Source organism: Bos grunniens, chromosome 12, assembly GCF_055505025.1.
Source record: "Bos grunniens cultivar Pamir isolate PY7600 chromosome 12, Bosgru_T2T1.0, whole genome shotgun sequence".
Classification (NCBI taxonomy): domain Eukaryota; kingdom Metazoa; phylum Chordata; class Mammalia; order Artiodactyla; family Bovidae; genus Bos; species Bos grunniens.
Genome location: NC_141176.1, coordinates 71,113,344 through 71,133,126, shown reverse-complemented (window position 1 = coordinate 71,133,126; position 19,783 = coordinate 71,113,344). Strand labels below are relative to the sequence as shown.

The window sequence follows — 19,783 nt, the reverse complement described above, 5'->3', positions numbered from 1 at the left end:
CTCACAAATGCCAGTCTGGCATTTATCATGATGTACTCTGCATATAAGTTAAATAAACATGGTGACAATATACAGCCTTGTTGTATTCCTTTCCCAATTTTGAACCAGTCCATTGTTCTGTGTCCAGTTCTAACTGTTGCTTCTTGACCTGCATACAGGTTTCTCCGGAGACAGGTAAGATTGTCTGGTATTCCCAATTCTTTAAGAATTTTCCAGTTTGTTGTGATCCATACAGTCATAGGCTTTGGCATAGTCAATGAAGCAGAAATAAATGTTTTTCTGGAATCGCCTTGCTTTCTGTAAGATCCAAGAAATGTTGGCAATTCCATAAAAAGGAATGAATTTGAGTCAGTTGTAGTGAGGTGGATGAAACTACAGCCTGTTATATACAGAGAAGTAAGTCAGAAAAAGAAAAACAAATATCATAAATTAATGTATATGGAATCTAGAAAAATGATACTGATTAATCTATTTGCAGGGAAGGAATGGAGAAGCAGATGTAGAGAACAGACTTGTGGACACAGCAGGGGAAGGAGAGGGTGGGACATAGGTTGAGAGAGAAAAATAGCACTGACATATATACACTATCAAGTGTAAAACAGAGCTGGCTCAGTAGTAAAGAATCAACTTGCCAATGCAGGAGACACGGGTTCAATCCCTGGGTTGGGAAGATCCCCTGGAGTAGGAAATGGCAACCCACTCCAGTATTCTTGCCTGGAGAATCCCATAGACAGAGGAGCCTAGTGGGCTACAGTCCAGGGAGTTGCAAAGAGTTGGACATGACTGAGCAAGTTAGCTAGAGAGAAGTTGCTGTGTAACACAGGGAGCTCCACCTGGTGTTCTGTGATAACCTAGAGGGGTGGGATGTGGAGGGGGGGGAGGTTTAAGAGGGAGATGATATATATGTATAATTATGACTGATTCATGACATTGCATGGCAGAAATCAACATAACATTGTAAAGTAATTATCCTCCAATTAAAAATAAATAAATAAATGAAAATAGGGCTTCCCTGGTAGCTCAGATGGTAAAGAATCTGCCTACGATGTGGGAGACCTGGGTTCGATCCCTGGGTTGGGAAGAACTGCCAGAAAAGGAAATGGCAACCAACTCCAGTATTCTTGCCTGGAGAATTCCACAGACAGAGGAGCCTGGTGGACTACAGTCCATGGGATTGAAAAGAGTCAGAGGTTTAAGAGGGTATATATGTATAATTATGACTGATTCATGATCTAAGCAGAAATCAACACATTGTAAAGCAATTATCCTCCAATTAAAAATAAATAAAATGAAAATAAGAAAAAAAAGAGAGAGAGAGAGAGAGAAAAAAGACTGCCCAACTCCAAACAGAAGGAAATTCTGTGTCATGATCATCTTTGGACTCCAGATACATTTTAGCATAAAGTCTGATGGTTTTAATCTTTTATCTCATGATGGCTGACAAGACTTTCGGACTAACTTTGTTAATCAAGACTGAGTGTTCCTAACTATCTACAAGACTCAAGAGCCCAGACCAGGAGCCAGGCCAGCAGAGTCTCATTGAACACCAGGCTGTGCTAGCCACAACTCCTCTCTTTAGAGAGCAGGCCCACTGAGTCCAGTTGGGCTGGTTTGATGCACAGACAGACACAGAAAACAAAGGGAAGAGTCAGATCTATTTCCACTCTTGATAAGATCCAGCTCCCCTAAGTTGAAACACACTACCACATACACACCAAAGATCAATCTTCCAGGAATGCCAACCCCAGTCTGCTCCCTCCCTCTGCATTTCTCCAGCTTCTAGTGCAGGTTGGGCCACCCTGGGCCTCTGTAGGCTCCCAGCCATTTCCTGTAACTGTTGTTTCAGTCAATCCAGTATGTATTTGATGCCCATGATATGTCCAGTATGGTCCGGGCACTACACTAAAGAATCAGACACAGTCTACCAGACACACAGTCAGCTGTCACGGGGCTTGGAACACTACCAGGGAGTCAACATCAGCCCACCCGACATGATGCTAGCTGGCGCAGGACTGGCTGTGTACATAAATGGGAGCCCTGAATCAGTGTGTAAAAAAAAAAAAAAAAAGTAAAAAAAAAAAAATAAATAAATAAAGAGTAAGGGTAAAGAGGACAAGTCAGATCCAAAAGGCATGTTTAGAAATCAACAAGCAAACCATCTGTGGAGGAAAGAAACCATTTTTAAAGAATGAATTAAGTGAATATGAGGCCACTCTTCCTGTCCAAGGGGCAAGACCTCTCATCAAATTCTTTCCCTCCAGACTCAGAGAGGAATCCAATTCACCCCAGGACTGAACACAGTTGCTAGTCATTAAAGTTAACACAGGAGATGCAATCTGTTTACTTCTTTTGCTTTTAGACATTTTAGTTGCCCTGCAGCCATCACTTGTACATCAAGAACCCTGTGCCTCTGCTACTGCTGCTCATAAATGAGCAGTGATCTTACATTATTTGTAATGTATTCTACCAAAGAAGAGAGGGGAATATGTATGACATTTTGGAACATCTACCAGCTATACCCAAAAGCATTAAATCTCATCTAACTGGCACACAGTGACACCAAATAAAAGGAACCATTTTACCTAAAATCTACCTAAAACTTTAAAAAGTTATCTGTCACCATACCTTGATTCTTTGGACACTAGCGACTGTTTCTGCTACATTCTCGATGGCCATGGGGAAGAGGAGGAGGCCTGTAAACTGCACAACTTGGTACAGTGTTATGGCCAAAAACACTTGGTTAACTGTGATTGTGTTGCCAAGAAGCACATAGGTGGTAAAGGTGACAAAAAGGATGACTCTGATTGCAGTGTCAAAGAATATAAAATGCATTCCATAAAGGTAGGAACTTCTCAGAATCTTGGAAATTTCCTTCCTGTAAAAGAGAGAAGGAAATAGATTTTAAAAGAAGCATCAACATCCAAGCTATGAATTCAAGTGCCCTGTGTGAGTGGCCCCTTTCTAGGGAGTAGACACAGATTAAGATAAACCATCCCTCACATCATGGAGACACTATACAATGCACACTTGGGGCTCTGCCCTGACCCAAGGACCACACATTTCATTACCACTTCACTCTCCCAAGTAAATGGAGGCTTAATGTCACACTTTTAAACATTTTGGGTCAATAACACTTGAGTTTGAACATTCATTCAACAAGCATTCATAATCACAAGTCCTGTGCAGGGTACCTTGAGGATGACAGAGAGAGAGAACTTGTCCCTTCCAGGAGTTCATGAACTTAAAAAAGAAGATGGGTTACCCAGTGGTTAAGACTCTGTGCTTTTAACACAGCATCCATGGTTTGATCCCTAGTCAGGGAACTAAAATTTCACATGTCCACCAAGACATTAGAGAGAGGCAGCCAGCATGGCCCCCATGGGAGCACAAAGCAGAGATGTGTAACCCAGAGCAGTAAAGTCAGGGCAATTCATACATACATGGGCCCTGAGAAGATGAGTGGGAGTCAGTCAGGGCTGGTGGAAGCCAGAGAAGAAGGATGAGAGAGTGTATTCCCAGCAGAGGGAGGGGCCCTCACAAAGGTGCAAAGGTGAAAGGTAACAGGATGCATCCAGAGAATTATGAATACCTTGTGCTGGAGTATAAACACTCATCAGCTATTTAAATGAAAGATGGACAAAATTTCTATAAACCTAAAGCAAATTCAAAAGGAATGGTATTTTCATGGCTCTGTTTGGAATAAAAAATACTGATTCATAAAGTTTGGCCCAATACAAATATACCCAATCTCTACAATCTTCCCTTTTGTTCTATGTTAACATACATTGTAGTTTTAGTTTAAATGTCATCAACTCAAATACTAACGTCTTAAGATCATTGCTTTCTTGAGTTTTAGGGTATTAATATGTGAAATTTCATTTCTATATAAGAAAGAAGTGTATATATTTTTCTTTTAGGAGGATGGTAAGTAAAAGAACAGTAATACTTTTAAACCATTCAGTAAAAACAGGAAATAAAAAGGTATGAACTGTGGTTTGACATATACAGAAAGTTACCTTCTCAATCTGGTAATAAGCTCTGCAAATGACTTTTCCCAAGCATACATTTTTATTGTTCTGATGCCAGTTATAACTTCATTCATGGTCCTGAGCCTGGTGTCTGTGAAAGCTGCAATCTTACTCCTATGGGAACACACATGAGAGATGAGCCTTAGTGATCACAGCCAAAATTTCCTTACCGACAGCAGCAGTGGCACAGTCAGAGACCAGGGATCAAATGATTTCCTACAGCTCTCCTAAGCTGACAATGCAGGCAGGTCCTACTCAAAGTACAAATGGAGAAAGACTTCAGTTAGGAAGTCAACCATTCAGCCCAATTCAACAAGTAACTTGGAGAACTTGCAGTATTGGCTAAGGAAGACCTGAAGTAAGTCAGGTACAAACCACCTGCCCAGGGAGGTTGTGGTCAGGTAGGGAAGGCAGAAGACACCCAAATCTAATGGAAAGACATAGTGCTTTAATAAAATAGGATTAAAGTGCTGAGGATCAGAAAAGATGGGGCTGTGAATTCCACTGGGAAAGGAGAGCAAGAAAAGCTTCAGAGACCTGGTAGCACTCAAACAGGGCTTCAAAGGATAAGGAACATCTTTCTGTGGTAACCATAAGAAATGAAATTCCAAGTAGAGAAAAATAACATGCATAAAGTCACCAAAAAAAGAAAGGAAAAGAGCTCAATGTGCTTCAAACAGTACAACATCTCCATCACCTGACAATCTGAACAACAACACAGCTCCAATCCCCTGACATATATTTCAAGTCTAATTCATCACCATTAGACCCTTCATCACTAGATACTCTTATCACATGAGCTGCTGATACTATGGGGCTTTATAAATTTATGTCTTTATGCCCTTGGAGTTCTGATAACTTAATGCAAACAGTGAATTAAAAACAAGACATGAACTTAAATAACTGAAAATGATCCTAATACAAACATACCAAAAATACACAGCTTGAATTGGGCCTATAGGATGATTACTATTTAATAATGTTTAAATAACTTGGACTTAGGTAAATTCTGCTTACAGACACTATACTTATTCAAGTGCAATTCCAGGAAGAGCCAGAAAATGGCTTCACCTTTCCCCTTTCAAGATCAGTCTTTGGTTTAAGGATGGAGTCTCCAGTAGCTAAGCCTGAAGGGTCTATAACACATGCAAAAAAAGAGATCAGAGAAGGTGGTGGTTGTTGTTTTAACAAAAGCATAGAGTAGACTGTGGATTCACCAAGTACATATCATCTATTTTTTTAAACCAGTGTTTCTCTTACCGGAGTGATAAAAACAACTTCCCAGAGAAGCTTTGCAAAAGCATCAAAATAATAAGGAGTGCCATCCCGGCAAGAGATGATATTCCTATTTCCATCCAGAGCAGGATGATTACTGTGATAGCCATAAGTGGCCCAATCCACAGGCTGTGCAAGCATATTGTTACCTTAAAAGAAAAAGACAAAGTCTTCTTAGAACTGTATAAAGGCAAAACCATAAACACACAATTTAGAAACAATCTGCTCTGAAGGAAGAGACAGGAACCTAAATACAAATGATCTCTGCTGCTGCTGCTGCTGCTGCTAAGTTGCTTCAGTCCTGTCCAACTCTGTGCGACCCCATAGACGGAAGCCCACCAGGCTCCCCCCTCCCTGGGATTCTCCAGGCAAGAACACTGGAGTGGGTTGCCATTTCCTTCTCCAATGCATGAAAGTGAAAAGTGAAAGGGAAGTCGCTCAGTCATGTCTGACTCTTAGCGACCCCATGGACTACAGCCTACCAGGCTGCTCCATCCATGGGATTTTCCAGGCAACAGTTCTGGAGTGGGGTGCCATTGCCTTCTCCGAGAAATGATCTCAGTGGGTTTTAAACCTGCTGAAGCAGAAATCGAAGCATCCTCCCCAGATGATGCTGTTCTGGGGCAGCACAAGGCTGGGTTCAGGGATGTCCAGGGAGAAGCAGACAGGCACACTGGAAGGAAAATGTTGATTTTGTCAACAATGAAGATGATCTCAGGGTATCCCTAAACTCTCTCTCCATTCCAAAATTTAGACGCCTTTTTCCCTGGGGCTCCCTGCAACCCCAGGAAAGTCTACATTATGGTACCTACCACTCCCTCCAGTAATGAGTTGTGTATTTACCTCCCTGATGGGCTTTGACTTCTCTAGGGAAGAAATTAAGCCTTATTTATCCCTGAAACTGAAGAGGTACCTGACTTCATGTCTGATGGATGAGTAACTGAAAGAGAAGTTGCTGTTGTTCATCACTTAGTCATTTCCGACTCTTTGTGACCCCATGGACTGCAGCACACCAGGCTTCCCTGTCATTCACCATCTCCAGGAGCTTGCTCAAACTCATGTACATTGAGACAGTGATGCCATCCAACCATCTCATCCTCTCTTGTCCACTTCTGCTCCTGCCCCTCAATCTTTCCCAGCATCAGGGTCTTTTCCAGTGAGTCAACTCTTCACATCATGTGGCCAAAGGATTAAAGCTTTGGCTTCACCATCAGTCAATTCAATGAATGTTCATGGTTGATTTCCTTTAGGATTGACTGGTTTGATCTCCTTCCTATCCAAGGGACTCTCAGGAGTTTTATCCAGCACCACAGTTTGATAGCATTAATTCTTTGGCGCTCAGACTTCATGATATGGTCCAACTCTCATATCTATATAAGACTAGTGAAAAAAACCATAGCTTTCACTACATGGATCTTTGTCAGAAAAGTGATGTCTCTCCTTGTTAATAGGCTATCTAGGTTTGTTATAACATTTTTTTTTCCCAAGGAAAAAGCATCTTTTAATTTCATGGCTATAGTTACCATCTACAGTGATTTGGGTGCCCAAGAAAATAAAGTGAGCCACTGTTTCCATTGTTTTCCCATCTATTTGCCATGAACTGATGGGACTGGATGCCATGATCTTAGTCTGTTGAATGTTGAATTTTAAGTCAGCTTTTTAACTCTCCTCTTTCACCTTCATCAAGAGGCTTTTTATTTCCTCTTTGCTTTCAGCCATTAGAGTGGTGTCATTTGCACATCTCAGGTTATTGATATTTCTCCCAGCAATCTTGATTCCAGCTTGAGCTTCACCCAGCCCAGGATTCTGCATGATGTACTCTGTATGAAAGCTGAATAATCAGGGTGACAATATACAGCCCTGACATATTCCTTTCCTCATTTGGAAACAGTCTGTTATTCTATGTACAGTTCTAACTCTTCCTTCTTGACCTGCCTACAGGTTTCTTGGGAGGCAGGTAGGTGGTCTAGTATTCCCATCTTTTAAAGAATTTCCCACATTTTATTGTGATCCACACAGTGAAAGGCTTTAGCATAGTTAATGAAGCAGAAGTAGATGTTCTTCTGGAATTCCCTTCCTTTTTCTATGACCCAAGGAATGTTGGCAATTTGATCTATGATTCCTCTGCCTTTTCTAAATCCAGCTTATACATCTGGAATTTCTCTGTTCCCATACTGTTGGAGCCTAGTTTAAAAGATTTTGAGCATTACCTTGCTAGCATGTGAAATGAGTGCAATTGTGTGGTACTTGGAACATTCTTTGACACTGCCTTTCTTTGGGATTGGGATGAAAACTGACCTTTTCCAGTCCTGTGGTCACGATTAGTTTTCCAAGTTTGCTGGCATTTTGTGTGGAGTACTTTAACAGCATCATTTTTTAGGATTTAAAATAGCTCAACTGGAATTCCATCATGCCCACTAGCTTTGTTGGTAGTAATACTTCCTAAGGCACACTTGACTTCGTACTCCAGGATGTCTGGCTCGAGGTAAGTGATCATGCTATCATGTTTATCTGGGTCGTGGAGATCTTTTTACAGTTCTTCTGTGTGTATTCTTGCCACCACTTCTTAATATGTTTTGCTTCTGTTAGGTCCATGCCATTTCTATCGATTATTGTGCTCATCTTTCCGTGAAATGTTCCCTTGGTATTTCCAATTTTCTTGAAGAGATCTCTGTCCAGTTCAGTCGTTCAGTGGTGTCCCACTCTTTGCGACCCCATGGACTGCAGCTTGCCAGGCCTCCCTGTCCATCACCAACTCCCCGGGTTTACTCAAATTCATGTCTGTTGAGTCGGTGATGCCATCCAACCTTCTCATCCTCTGTCATCCCCTTCTCCTCCCACCTTCAATCTTTCCCAGCATCAGTGTCTTTTCCAATGATTCAGTTCTTCCCATCAGGTGGCCAAAGTATTGGAGTTTCAGCTTCAATATCAGTCCTTCCAATGAGTATTCAGGACTGATTTCCTTTAGGATTGACTGGCTTTATCTCCTTGCTATTCAAGGGATTCTAAGAAGTTTTCTCCAGCACTACAGTTTGAAAACATTAATTCTTTGCACTCAGCTTTCTTCATAGTCCAATTCTCACATCCATACATGACTACTGGAAAATCCATAGCTTTGACTACAAGGACCTTTGTCAGAAAAGGTCCTTTGATGTCTCTGCTTTTTAATACACTGTCTTGGTTGGTCATAGCTTTTCTTCCAAGGAGCAAGTGTCTTTTAATTTAATGGCTGCAGTCACCATCTGCAGTGATTTGGGAGACCAAGAAAATAAAGTCTGTCAACGTTTCCATTGTTACCCTGTCTATTTGCCATGAAGTGATGGGACCAGGTGTCATGATCTTCATTTTATGAATGTTGTGTTTTAAGGCAACTTTTTCACTCTCCTCTTTCACTTTCATCAAGAGGCTCTTTAGTTCTTCTTCACTTTCTGCCATAAGGGTGGTGTCATCTGCATATCTGAGGTTATTGCTGTTTCTCCTGGCAACAGGAGATTGATTCCAGCTTGTGCTTCATCCAGCCCAGCATTTCGCTTGATGTACTCTGCATATAAGTTAAATAAGCAGGGTGACAACATACAGCCTTGACACACTCCTTTCCCTATTTGGAACCAGTCTATTGTTCCATGTCCAGTTCTAACTTTCTTTTTGACTTGCATATAAATTTCTCAGGAGGCAGGTCAGGTGGTCTGGTATTCCCATCTCCTGAAGAACTTTCCACAGTTTGTTGTGATTCACACAGTCAAAGGCTTTGGGATAGTCAATAAGGCAGAAGTAGATGTTTCTCTTGCATTTTCTATGATCCAACGGATGTTGGCAATTTGGTTCCTCTGCCTTTTCTAAATCCAGCTTGAACTTCTGGAAGTTAACTGTTCACATACTGTTGAAGCATGGCTTGGAGAATTTTGAACATTAGTTTGTTAGTGTGTGAGATGAGTGCAACTGTGTGATAGTTTGAACATTTTTTGGTATTGAGTTTCTTTGGGATTGGAATGAAAACTGACCTTTTCCAGTACTATGGCCATCAAAATCTTGTGCACACCAGGAGATCCTACAGAGACTGAGCCAGACCAGCCAGACCTGCCTGTTTGAATGTCTTCTGTGGAGGTACAGGTCAGCAGTGGCCTGCCACAGGGGCAGGGGCTCTGGGTGCAGCAGACCTGGGTATGGCATAAGCCCTCTTGGAGGAGGTTGCCATTAACTCCACCATAAGGCCACCAAAATTTACACAGGACTAGGGAAACAGACTCTTGAAGGGCAAGAGGGAAAAAAAAAAAAAAAAACCCTTGTGTGCACAAGGACCAAGGAAAAAAAAGCAGTGACCCCACAAGAGACTGACCCAGACTTGCCCATGAGTGTCCAAAAGTCTCTGGCAGAGGCATGGGTTGGCTGTGCCCTGCTACAGGATTGGAGACACCGACTGTGGCAGTTCATACACAGGACCTTTTGAAGGAGGTCATCATCATCTTCATTCAGTTCAGTCACTCAGTCATGTCTGACTCTGCAACCCCATGGACTGAAGCATGCCAGGCTTCCATGTCCATTAGCAAATATGAGAGCTTGCTCAAGCTCATGTTCATTGAGTCTGTGATGCCTCCAACCATCCCATCCTCTGACATCCCCTTCTCCTCCCACCTTCAATCTTTCCCAGCATCACAGTCTTTTCAAATGAGTCAGTTCTTCCCATCAGGTAGCCAAAAAACTGGAGTTTCAGCTTCAGCATCAGCAGTTCTAATGAATATTCAGGACTGATTTCCTTTAGGATTGACTGGTTGGATCTCCTCGCAGTCCGAGGGACTCTCAAAAGTCTTCTCCAACACCACAGTTCAAAAGCATCAATTCTTCGGGGCTCAGCTTTTTGATAGTCCAACTCTCACATCCATACATGACTGCTGGAAAAACCATAGCTTTGACTAGACTGTCCTTTGTTGGTAAAGTAATGTCTCTGCTTTTTAATAAGCTGTTTAGGTTGGTTATAGCTTTTCTTCCAAGGAGCAAGTGTTTTTTTAATTTTATGGCTGCAGTCACAATCTGCAGTGATTTTGGAGCCCAAGAAAATAAAGTCTGTCACTGTTTCCATTGTTACCCCGTCTATTTGCCATGAAGTGATGGGACAGGATATCATGATCTTTGTTTTTTGAATGTTGAGTTTTAAGGCAACTTTTTCACTCTCTCACTTTCATTGAGAGGCTCTTTAGTTCTTCTTCACTTTCTGCCATAAGGGTGCTATCATCTGCATATTTGAGGTTATTGATATTTCTCCCTGAAATCTTGATTTCAACTTGTGCTTCATCCAGCCTGGCATTTTGCCTGATGTACTCTGCATATAAGTTAAATAACCAGGGTGACAATATACAGCCTTGACGTACTCCTTTCCCAGTTGGAACCAATCTGTTGTTTCATGTCCAGTTTGAACTGTTGCTTTTTGACCTGCACAGAGATTTCTCAGGAGGCAGGTAAGGTGGTCTGGTATTCCTATCTCTTTAAGAATTTTCCACAATTTGTTGTTATCCAAACAGTGAAAGGCTTTGGCATAGTTAATAAAGCAAAAGTAGATACTTTCCTGGAAATCTCATCCTTTTTCTATGATCCAACGGATGTTGGCAATTTGATCTCTGGTTCATCTGCCTTTTCTGAATTCATCTTAAACATCTGGAAATTCATGGTTCACGTACTGTTGGAGCTTGGTTTGGAGAATTTTGAACATTACTTTGCTAGGGTGTGAGATGATTGCAATTGTGCAGTAGCTGGAACATTTTTTGCCATTGCCTTTCTTTGGGATTGGAATGAAAACCCTTTTTTCAGTCCTGTGGCCACTTCTCAGTTTTCCATATTTGCTGGCATATTGAAAGCAACACTTTCACAGCATCAGCTTTTAGGATTTAAAATAGCTCAACTGGAATTCCATCACCTCCACTAGCTTTGTTTGTAGTGATTCTTCATAAGGTCCACTTGGCTTCACATTCCAGGATGTCTGGCTCTAGGTGAGTGATCACACCATCGTGGTTAACCGGATCATGAAGATCTTTTTTGTATAGTTCTTCTGTGTATTCCTGTCATCTCTTCTTAATATCTTCTGTTTCTGTTAAGTCCATACCATTTCTGTCCTTTATTGTGCCCATCTTTGCATGAAATGTTCCCTTGGGATCTCTAATTTTCTTGAAGAGATCTATAGTCTTTCCCAGTCTATACTGTTTTCCTCTATTTCCTTGCATTGACTGCTGAGGCAGGCTTTCTTATCTCTCCTTTCTCTTCTTTGGATCTCTGCATTCATATGGGTATATCTTTCCTTTTCTCCTTTGCCTTTAGCTTCTTTTCTTTTTCTCAGCTATTTGTAAGGCCTCATCAGACAACCATTCTGCATTTTTGCACTTCTTTTTCTTGCAGATGGTCTTCACTGCCTCCTGTATAATGTCACAAACCTCTGTCCACAGTTCTTCAGGCACTCTATCAGATCTAACCCTTTGAATCTATTTGTCACTTCCACTATATAATCATAAGGGATTAGATTTAGGTCACACCTGAATGGCCTAGTCGTTTTCCCCACTTTTTTCAATTTAAGTCTGAATTTGGCAATAAGGAGTTCATGATCTGAGCCACAGTCAGCTCCTGGCCTTGTTTTTGCTGACTGTATAGAGCTTCTCCATCTTTAGCTGCATAGAATATAATCAATCTGATTTCGGTATTGACCATCTGGTGATGTCCATGTGTAGAATCTTCTCTTGCATTGTTGAAAGAGGGTGTTTGCTATGACCAGTGTGTTGTCTTGGCAAAACTCTATTAGCCTTTGCCCTGCTTCATTTTGTACTCCAAGGCGAAATTTGCCTGTTACTCCAGGTGTTTCTTGACTTCCTACTCTTGCATTCTAGTCTCCTATAATGAAAAGGACACCCAGAGGGAGGGTAGGGGAGGGAGGAGGGAGGAGGGTTCAGGATGGGGAACGCGGGTATACCTGTGGCGGATTCATTTTGATATTTGGCAAAACTAATACAATATTGTAAAGTTTAAAAATAAAATAAAATTTAAAACCTGAAAAAAAAGAAAAAGAAAAAGAAAAGGACACCTTTTTTGGATGTTAGTTCTAGAAATTTTTGTGTCTTCATAGAACCATTCAGCTTCAGCTTCTTCAGCATTACTGGTCGGGGCATAGACTTGGATTACTGTGATATTGAATGGTTTGCCTTGGAAATGAATGGAGATCATTCTGTCGTTTTTGAGATTGCATCCTAGTACTACATTCAGTTCAGTTCAGTCACTCAGTCATGTCCAGCTCTTTGCAACCCCATGCACTGCAGAAGGCCAGGCCTCCCTGTCCATCATCAACTCCTGGAGTTTTCTCACACTCATCTCCATTGAGTCGGTGATGCCATCCAACCATCTCATCCTCTGTTGTCCCCTTCTCCTCCTGCCTTCAATCTTTCCCAGCATCATGGTCTTTTCAAATGAGTTTGTTCTTCCCATCAGGTGGCCAAAGTATTAGAATTTCAGCATCAGTCCTTCCAGTGAATATTCAGGACTGATTTCCTTTAGGATGGACTGGTTGGATCTCCTTGTGGTCCATGGGACTCTCAAGAGTCTTCTCAATCACCACAATTCAAAAGCATCAATTCTTTGGCACTCAACTTTCTTTATAGTCCAACTCTCACATCTATAAATGACTACTGGAAAAACCATAGCCTTGACTAGATGGACCTTTGTTGGCAAAATAATGTCTCTGCCTTTTAATATGCTGTCTAGTTTGGTCATAACTTTTATTTCAAAGAACAAGCACCTTTTAATTTCATGGTTGCAGTCACCATCTGCAGTGATTTTGGAGCCCAAAAATATATAGAGTACCTCATGACAAATGCTGGATTGGATGAAGCACAAGCTTGAATCAAGATTTCCAGGAGAAATATCAATAACCTCAGATATGCAGATGATACCACAATTAAGGAGAAAGCAAACAAGAACTAAAGAGCCTCTTGATGAAAGTGAAAAATTTGGCTTAAAACTCAACATTCAGAAAACTAAGATCTTGGCATCTGGTCCCATCACTTCATGGCAAATTGATGGGGAAACAGTAGAAACAAATACTGAATAGTCATAAGGTACATGTAAAAAAAAAAAGAAAGAGTGGGGGATGGACAGCTGAGAGGAAGTTGAGTCTGTCTGGAGACCACCTACTTGGCATATTCCTCACAGGCTCCCTGTGCAGCAGCACTGAACAGGGCACAGGGGAAATAACAATCCCTGCCCACCAAGCCTTCATCATCCAGAGGAGGAGGAAGACAGTTCAGCAACACTGACAGCATGTGCCAAGAAGGACTACACCAGGAGGACCTTTAGGGAAACTAAAGCTAACCGAGCTGGGATAGAACACTGCTGCCTATCTAGTATTAGAAAAACAAAATTCTAATCCACAGGACAATACATATTTTTACATGTAAGTTGCACATAGAAGAGATGAAACCTGGATAATGACAACCCTTATCTTAGGTTCTCAACAGAACCCTGGCTGACACCAAACCCTGGCACTTGGCTCCCAAAAGGCTGAACCCAGTGAGAAATGAAAGAGGATCCCCTGGGCACTTACCCAGTCAAACCTATTCACATCGTTGGACACCAGGTTGACTATCTGGCCTGTGGTGGTCTTCCCTATGGCCAAGTTACTCAGGCGAAGTGTCTGAAATAAGAGGGAAACAGAGAATTGGATTCCTGTGTTGATACAAATTCATACTTAAAACATAGCAAAGTGGATCACACTTTCTTGGGGTCATGCATGGTATCAGGATGAGCAGGATAACCCATGACAGCAGGGCTCTAGGGACTCATGTTCACCCTTTATCTCCTTAATGTGGCAGAAGCCCCACCCACAAGGACAGCAAAGGGAGGAGTAGGAGGTAGAAACAAAATCCCTCACCCTGTTTCTGCCCAAAGTGTAAAGGATATAGTTTTAGACTTGCTGCTACTGCTAAGTCGCTTCAATCGTGTCTGACTCTGTGTGACCCATAGACAGCAGCCCACCAGGCTTCCCGTCCCTGGGATTCTCCAGGCAAGAACACTGGAGTGGGTTGCCATTTCCTTCTCCAATGCATGAAAGTGAAAAGTGAAAGTGAAGTCACTCAGTCGTGTCCGACTCTAGCGACCCCATGGGCTGCAGCCTACCAGGCTGCTCCATCCATGGGATTTTCTAGGCAAAAGTACTGGAGTGGGGTGCCATTGCCTTCTCCGAGGTTTAGACTTAAGAGCAAAATAAAGTAAATTTGAGCCTAACTAGATGAGAGTGGAGAAACTGCCTTAAAGCAAGAAATTAGAGGACTTGGACTATAAATTAGGGAATTTGGAATCAATCATTAATACCATATGAGAAATCATTTAAGAACTTTGACCTTAGTTTCCTCATTCCAATATAAGCGGAGGACTTCCCTGGTGGTTCCATGGTAAAGCATCTGCTGCCAGTGCAGGGGACACAGCTTTGATTCCTTATCTGGAAAGATCCCACATGCTTCAGGGCAACTAAGCCTGTGCACCACAATTACTGGGCCTGAGTACCCTACAGCCTGTGTTCTGCAATAAGAGAAGCCATCTCCACAATAAGAGAAACCATCTGCACATTGCAATTAGAGAGCAGCCCTCAAGAAGAGAAACAACAAGAGAAAGCCCATACGAAGCAACAAAGACCCAGCACAGACAAAAATAAATACTTATTAAATTCTTTTAAAAATGTTTTAAAATAATATACAATAAAATGAGCAGAGAATAATGTTCAAAATAATATTCTGGTGAGGAATTTATGTCCTTTAATGCCTGACTTTACAAAAAAATAGCTTGTTTTACACGATTCCTTTATTTGGCAAAAAAAAAAAAAAAAGTTCCAAAATATGCCCTAGAGATCAGAAATCTGAAGTGACCACTGTGAGATGTTTCAGTGGACCACCAACTGGAGCCACGGATCCAAACAAAATGTCAGAATTCATGAAAAGTTTTCATTTAGTTCTCAAGTTAAAGAGAAAAATCAGTGATCAAGTAGAAAATATAAAATTATGTAGCCATGATGGAAGACGGTATGGTAGTTTCTCAAAAAATTAAAAATAAGATTAGTATATAGCACAACATTTCCACTACTGGGAATGTACACAAAAGAACTGAAAGCACAACCTTGAACAGATATTTGTTTACCTATGTTCATTGCAGCACTATTCACAATAGATATAAGAGGAAAACAACCCATATGTTTATTAACAGATGAATACACAAAATATTGTACATCAGTTCAGTTCAGTTCAGTTCAGTTGCTCAGTCGTGCCCGACTCTTTGTGACCTCATGAATTGCAGCACACCAGGCGTCCCTGTTAATCACAACCTCCCGGAGTTCACTAAAATTCACGTCCAGCGAGTCGGTGATGCCATCCAGCCATCTCATCCTCTGTCGTCCCCTTCTCCTCCTGCCCCCAATCCCTCTCAGCATCACAGTCTTTTCCAATGAGTCAACTCTTTCCATGAGGTGGCCAAAGTACTGGAGTTTCAGCTTTAGCATCATTCCTTCCAAAGATTACCCAGGACTGATCTCCTTTAGAATGGACTGGTTGGATCTCCTTGCAGTCCAAAGGACTCTCAAAAGTCTTCTCCAATACCACAGTTCAAAAGCATCAATTCTTCAGTGCTCAGTTTTCTTCACAGTCCAACTCTCACATCCATACATGACTACGGGAAAAACCATAGCCTTGACTAGACAGACCTTTGTTGGCAAAGTAATGTCTCTGCTTTTGAATATGCTATCTAGGTTGGTCATAACTTTCCTTCCTAGGAGTAAGCGTCTTTTAATTTCATGGCTGCAATCACCATCTGCAGTGATTTTGGAGCCCAGAAAAATAAAGTCTGACACTGTTTCCACTGTTTCCCCATCTATTTCCCATGAAGTGATGGGACCAGATGCCATGATCTTGGTTTTCTGAATGTTGAGCTTTAAGCCAACTTTTTCACTCTCCTCTTTCACTTTCACCAAGAGGCTTTTAAGTTCCTCTTCACTTTCTGCCATAACGGTGGTGTCATCTGCATATCTAAGGTTATTGATATTTCTCCTGGCAATTTTGATTCCAGCTTGTGTTTCTTCCAGTCCAGCGTTTCTCATGATGTACTCTGCATATGTTAAATAAGCAGGTGACAATATACAGCCTTGACATACTCCTTTTCCTATTTGGAGCCAGTCTGTTGTTCCATGTCCAGTTCTAACTGTTGCTTCCTGACCTGCATACAAATTTCTCAAGAGGCAGATCAGGTGGTCTGGTATTCCCATCTCTTTCAGAATTTTCCACAGTTTATTGTGATCCACACAGTCAAAGGCTTTGGCATAACCAATAAAGCAGAAATAGATGTTTTTCTGGAACTCTCTTGGTTTTTCCATGATCCAGTGAATGTTGGCAATTTGGTCTCTGGTTCCTCTGCCTTTTCTAAAACCAGCTTGAACATGTGGAAGTTCACGGTTCATGTATTGCTGAAGCCTGGCTTGGAGAATTTTGAGCATTACTTTACTAGCGTGTGAGATGAGTACAATTGTGCGGTAGTTTGAGCATTCTTTGGCATTGCCTTTCTTTGGAACTGGAATGAAAACTGACCTTTCCCAGTACTGTGGTCACTGCTGAATTTTCCAAACTTGCTGGCATATTGAGTGCAGCACTTTCACAGCATCATCTTTCAGGATTTGAAATAGCTCAACTGAAATCCCATCACCTCCACTAGCTTTGTTCGTAGTGATGCTTTCTAAGGCCCACTTGACTTCACATTCCAGGATGTCTGGCTCTAGGTGAGTGATCACAGCATCGTGATTATCTTGGTCATGAAGACCTTTTTTGTGCAGTTCTTCTGTGTATTCTTGGCACCACTTCTTAATATCTTGTGCTTCTGTTATGTCCATACCATTTCTGTCCATTATCGAGCCCATCTTTGCATGAAATGTTCCCGTGATATCTCTAACTTTCTTGAAGTGATCTCTAGTCTTTCCCATTCTGTTGTTTTCCTCTATTTCTTTGCATTGATCACTAAGGAAGGCTTCCTTATCTCTCCTTGCTATTCTTTGGAACTCTGCACTCAGATGCTTATATCTCTCCTTTACTTTTCACTTCTCTTCTTTTCACAGCTATTTGTACATACCTATCATTAAATATCATTCAGTCTTAAAAAGGAATTAAATTCTTACACCTGATACAACATGGATAAACCTTGAAAACACTAATCTAGGTGACATAATCCGGACATTATATGTTTTCACTTATATATATGAGGCATCTGGAGTAGTGACATTCAGAAAGAGAAGTAGAATGGTGATGGTGGTGAAGGGAGGGGAGTAGAAACTTATTTTTTAATGGTTGTAGATTTGGGGAAGATAAAAATGTTCTGGAGATGCATAATGGTGATAACTCCCCAACAATGTGAATGTACCTGATGTCACTAAATGCTGCACTTATTTTTTTTTATCTTCTAAATCTTTTTTATTAATTAGTTGCTTGCACTCTAATTCTGCAATTCAAATCTGTAACTTCTTTGTAATTGCCAGTGCTCTTTAAAACAGCTTGGAAATGTTTACGTAGAGAAGGATTATCTTACTACCCAACTTATACTATACTGGAAAAGAAAACTACACACCAAAGTATATAAGAATCCATAAAAGGGAAATTGAACCTACTTTATTTGTATATTTTATACTCTTATATGTACATCTAATTTAAGATACATTTCTGAAAGATTCATGGACATCCTGAAGCTCTTCAGGAGAATGTCGAATAAGAAATTAGGCAAAAAGAAAAAGATTTATATCTTTGTCTGCAAAAAAAAAAAAAAAAGATATCAAATTATTGTATTTCAAAAAGTGTGTGAACCAAAATAAACAGCAAATGAGAAACTTGGAAAAAATACTTGAATGCTGTGTCAAACAAGTATAATATCCTACACACATAAAGAGCTCTTATATGGCAATTAGAGACACATTAATACTCCCAAAGAAAAAAATAAGGAAATGAAGAGAAAATTCCCAAATGCCAAAAGACATACAAAGTACTTGCTCTATAAACATAGAAAAAAGAAAAACTCTAGAAGCCTGAATTCTCATAAGAAAAACTTTTGTCTTATTGAGTCATATTGAGGGGCTAATAAAAGGTGACTTGGAATATCAGAGGATTGGAAATCTACAAAGAAAAGAAGTGAATCTTGTCCTTTTGGGTTAACTGTAAATCTTTTAACCACCATGGCCCCATACTCCAGAAAAATAAATGACCCAATCAAAAAATGGGCCAAAGAACTAAATAGACATTTCTCCAAAGAAGACATACAGATGGCTAACAAACACATGAAAAGATGCTCAACATGACTCATTATCAGAGAAATGCAAATCAAAACCACTATAAGGTACCATTTCACACCAGTCAGAATGGCTGCGATCCAAAAGTCTACAAGCAGTAAATGCTGGAGAGGGTGTGGAGAAAAGGGAACCCTCTTACACTGTTGGTGGGAATGCAAACTAGTACAGTCACTATGGAGAACAGTGTGGAGATTCCTTAAAAAAACTGGAAATAAATGCTGCACTTAAAAAGAGTTAAAACTGTAAATTTTGTTCTGTATATGTTGTTGCAATTTTTTATAAAATCAATGATCAAAAGCCAAAAGTTATTTTACCACAGTTATTAAAAGGCAATTAAAAGACAAGTCATTTTCTATATATCATACATCCCACAAGATCATTCAACAATACAAACTATGACTATAAGTTTAGCAGCCATTCCATTTCTATCACTCAATCTGATTTCTTTCCAGGGCTAGGGAAGAGCAAGTAGGGCCTCAGCATAAACCAGCAATATTCAGATGGGCCTTCTAAAGCTGCTCTGCAGCAGCAGCTTTTGCCCTAAAGAATCAGCCCACCTGTAACCTACAAAAAAGAAATGTCTTATTTCTTCACCTCGGCAGGATTCTAGATGCATGAAAGTGCATGAGGAACTCTCTCTCTCCTATGTTTCTGGAGGGGCTTCCCTGGTAGCTCAGCTGGTAAAAAATTCACCTGCAATTCAGGAGACCAAATTCAATCCCTGGGTCAGGAAGATTTCCTGGAGAAGGGATAGGCTACCCACTACAGTATTCTTGGGCTTCCCTGGTGGCTCAGCTGGTAAAGAATCCGCCTGCAATGTGGGGAGACCTGGGTTCAATCCCTGGGTTGGGAAGATCCCCAGGAGGAGGGAACAGCTACCCACTCCAGTATTCTGGCCTGGGGAATTCCATGGACTGTATAGTCCATGGCGTCGCAAAGAGTTAGACACGACTGAATGATGTTTCTGGAAATCCACATTACCTCTATGATTTTACCTCAGCAATTCCTGACTTTGTAAAAAGACAATCTTTTAAATACAAAAAATCTAAATTGGAAAGGAAGAAGTCAAACTATCACTATTTGTAGATGACATGATACTATACATAGGAAATCATAAAGACACTACCAGAAAACTATTAGAGTTCAT

General features: G+C 40.9%; 1 protein-coding gene across 1 annotated transcript in view; it reads right to left on the bottom strand.

The window, feature by feature from the left end:
- Window positions 1-19,783, bottom strand: part of LOC147361871 (ATP-binding cassette sub-family C member 4-like) — a 448,560-nt gene that overhangs the window by 231,457 nt on the left and 197,320 nt on the right. The window contains exons 14-17 of the mRNA XM_086328628.1: window positions 13,876-13,965; window positions 5,289-5,452; window positions 4,017-4,142; window positions 2,626-2,875 (exon numbers count right to left, since the gene is read on the bottom strand). Coding sequence (XP_086184754.1) covers window positions 2,626-2,875; window positions 4,017-4,142; window positions 5,289-5,452; window positions 13,876-13,965 — 630 coding nt within the window. The remainder of the gene's footprint in view (window positions 1-2,625; window positions 2,876-4,016; window positions 4,143-5,288; window positions 5,453-13,875; window positions 13,966-19,783) is intronic.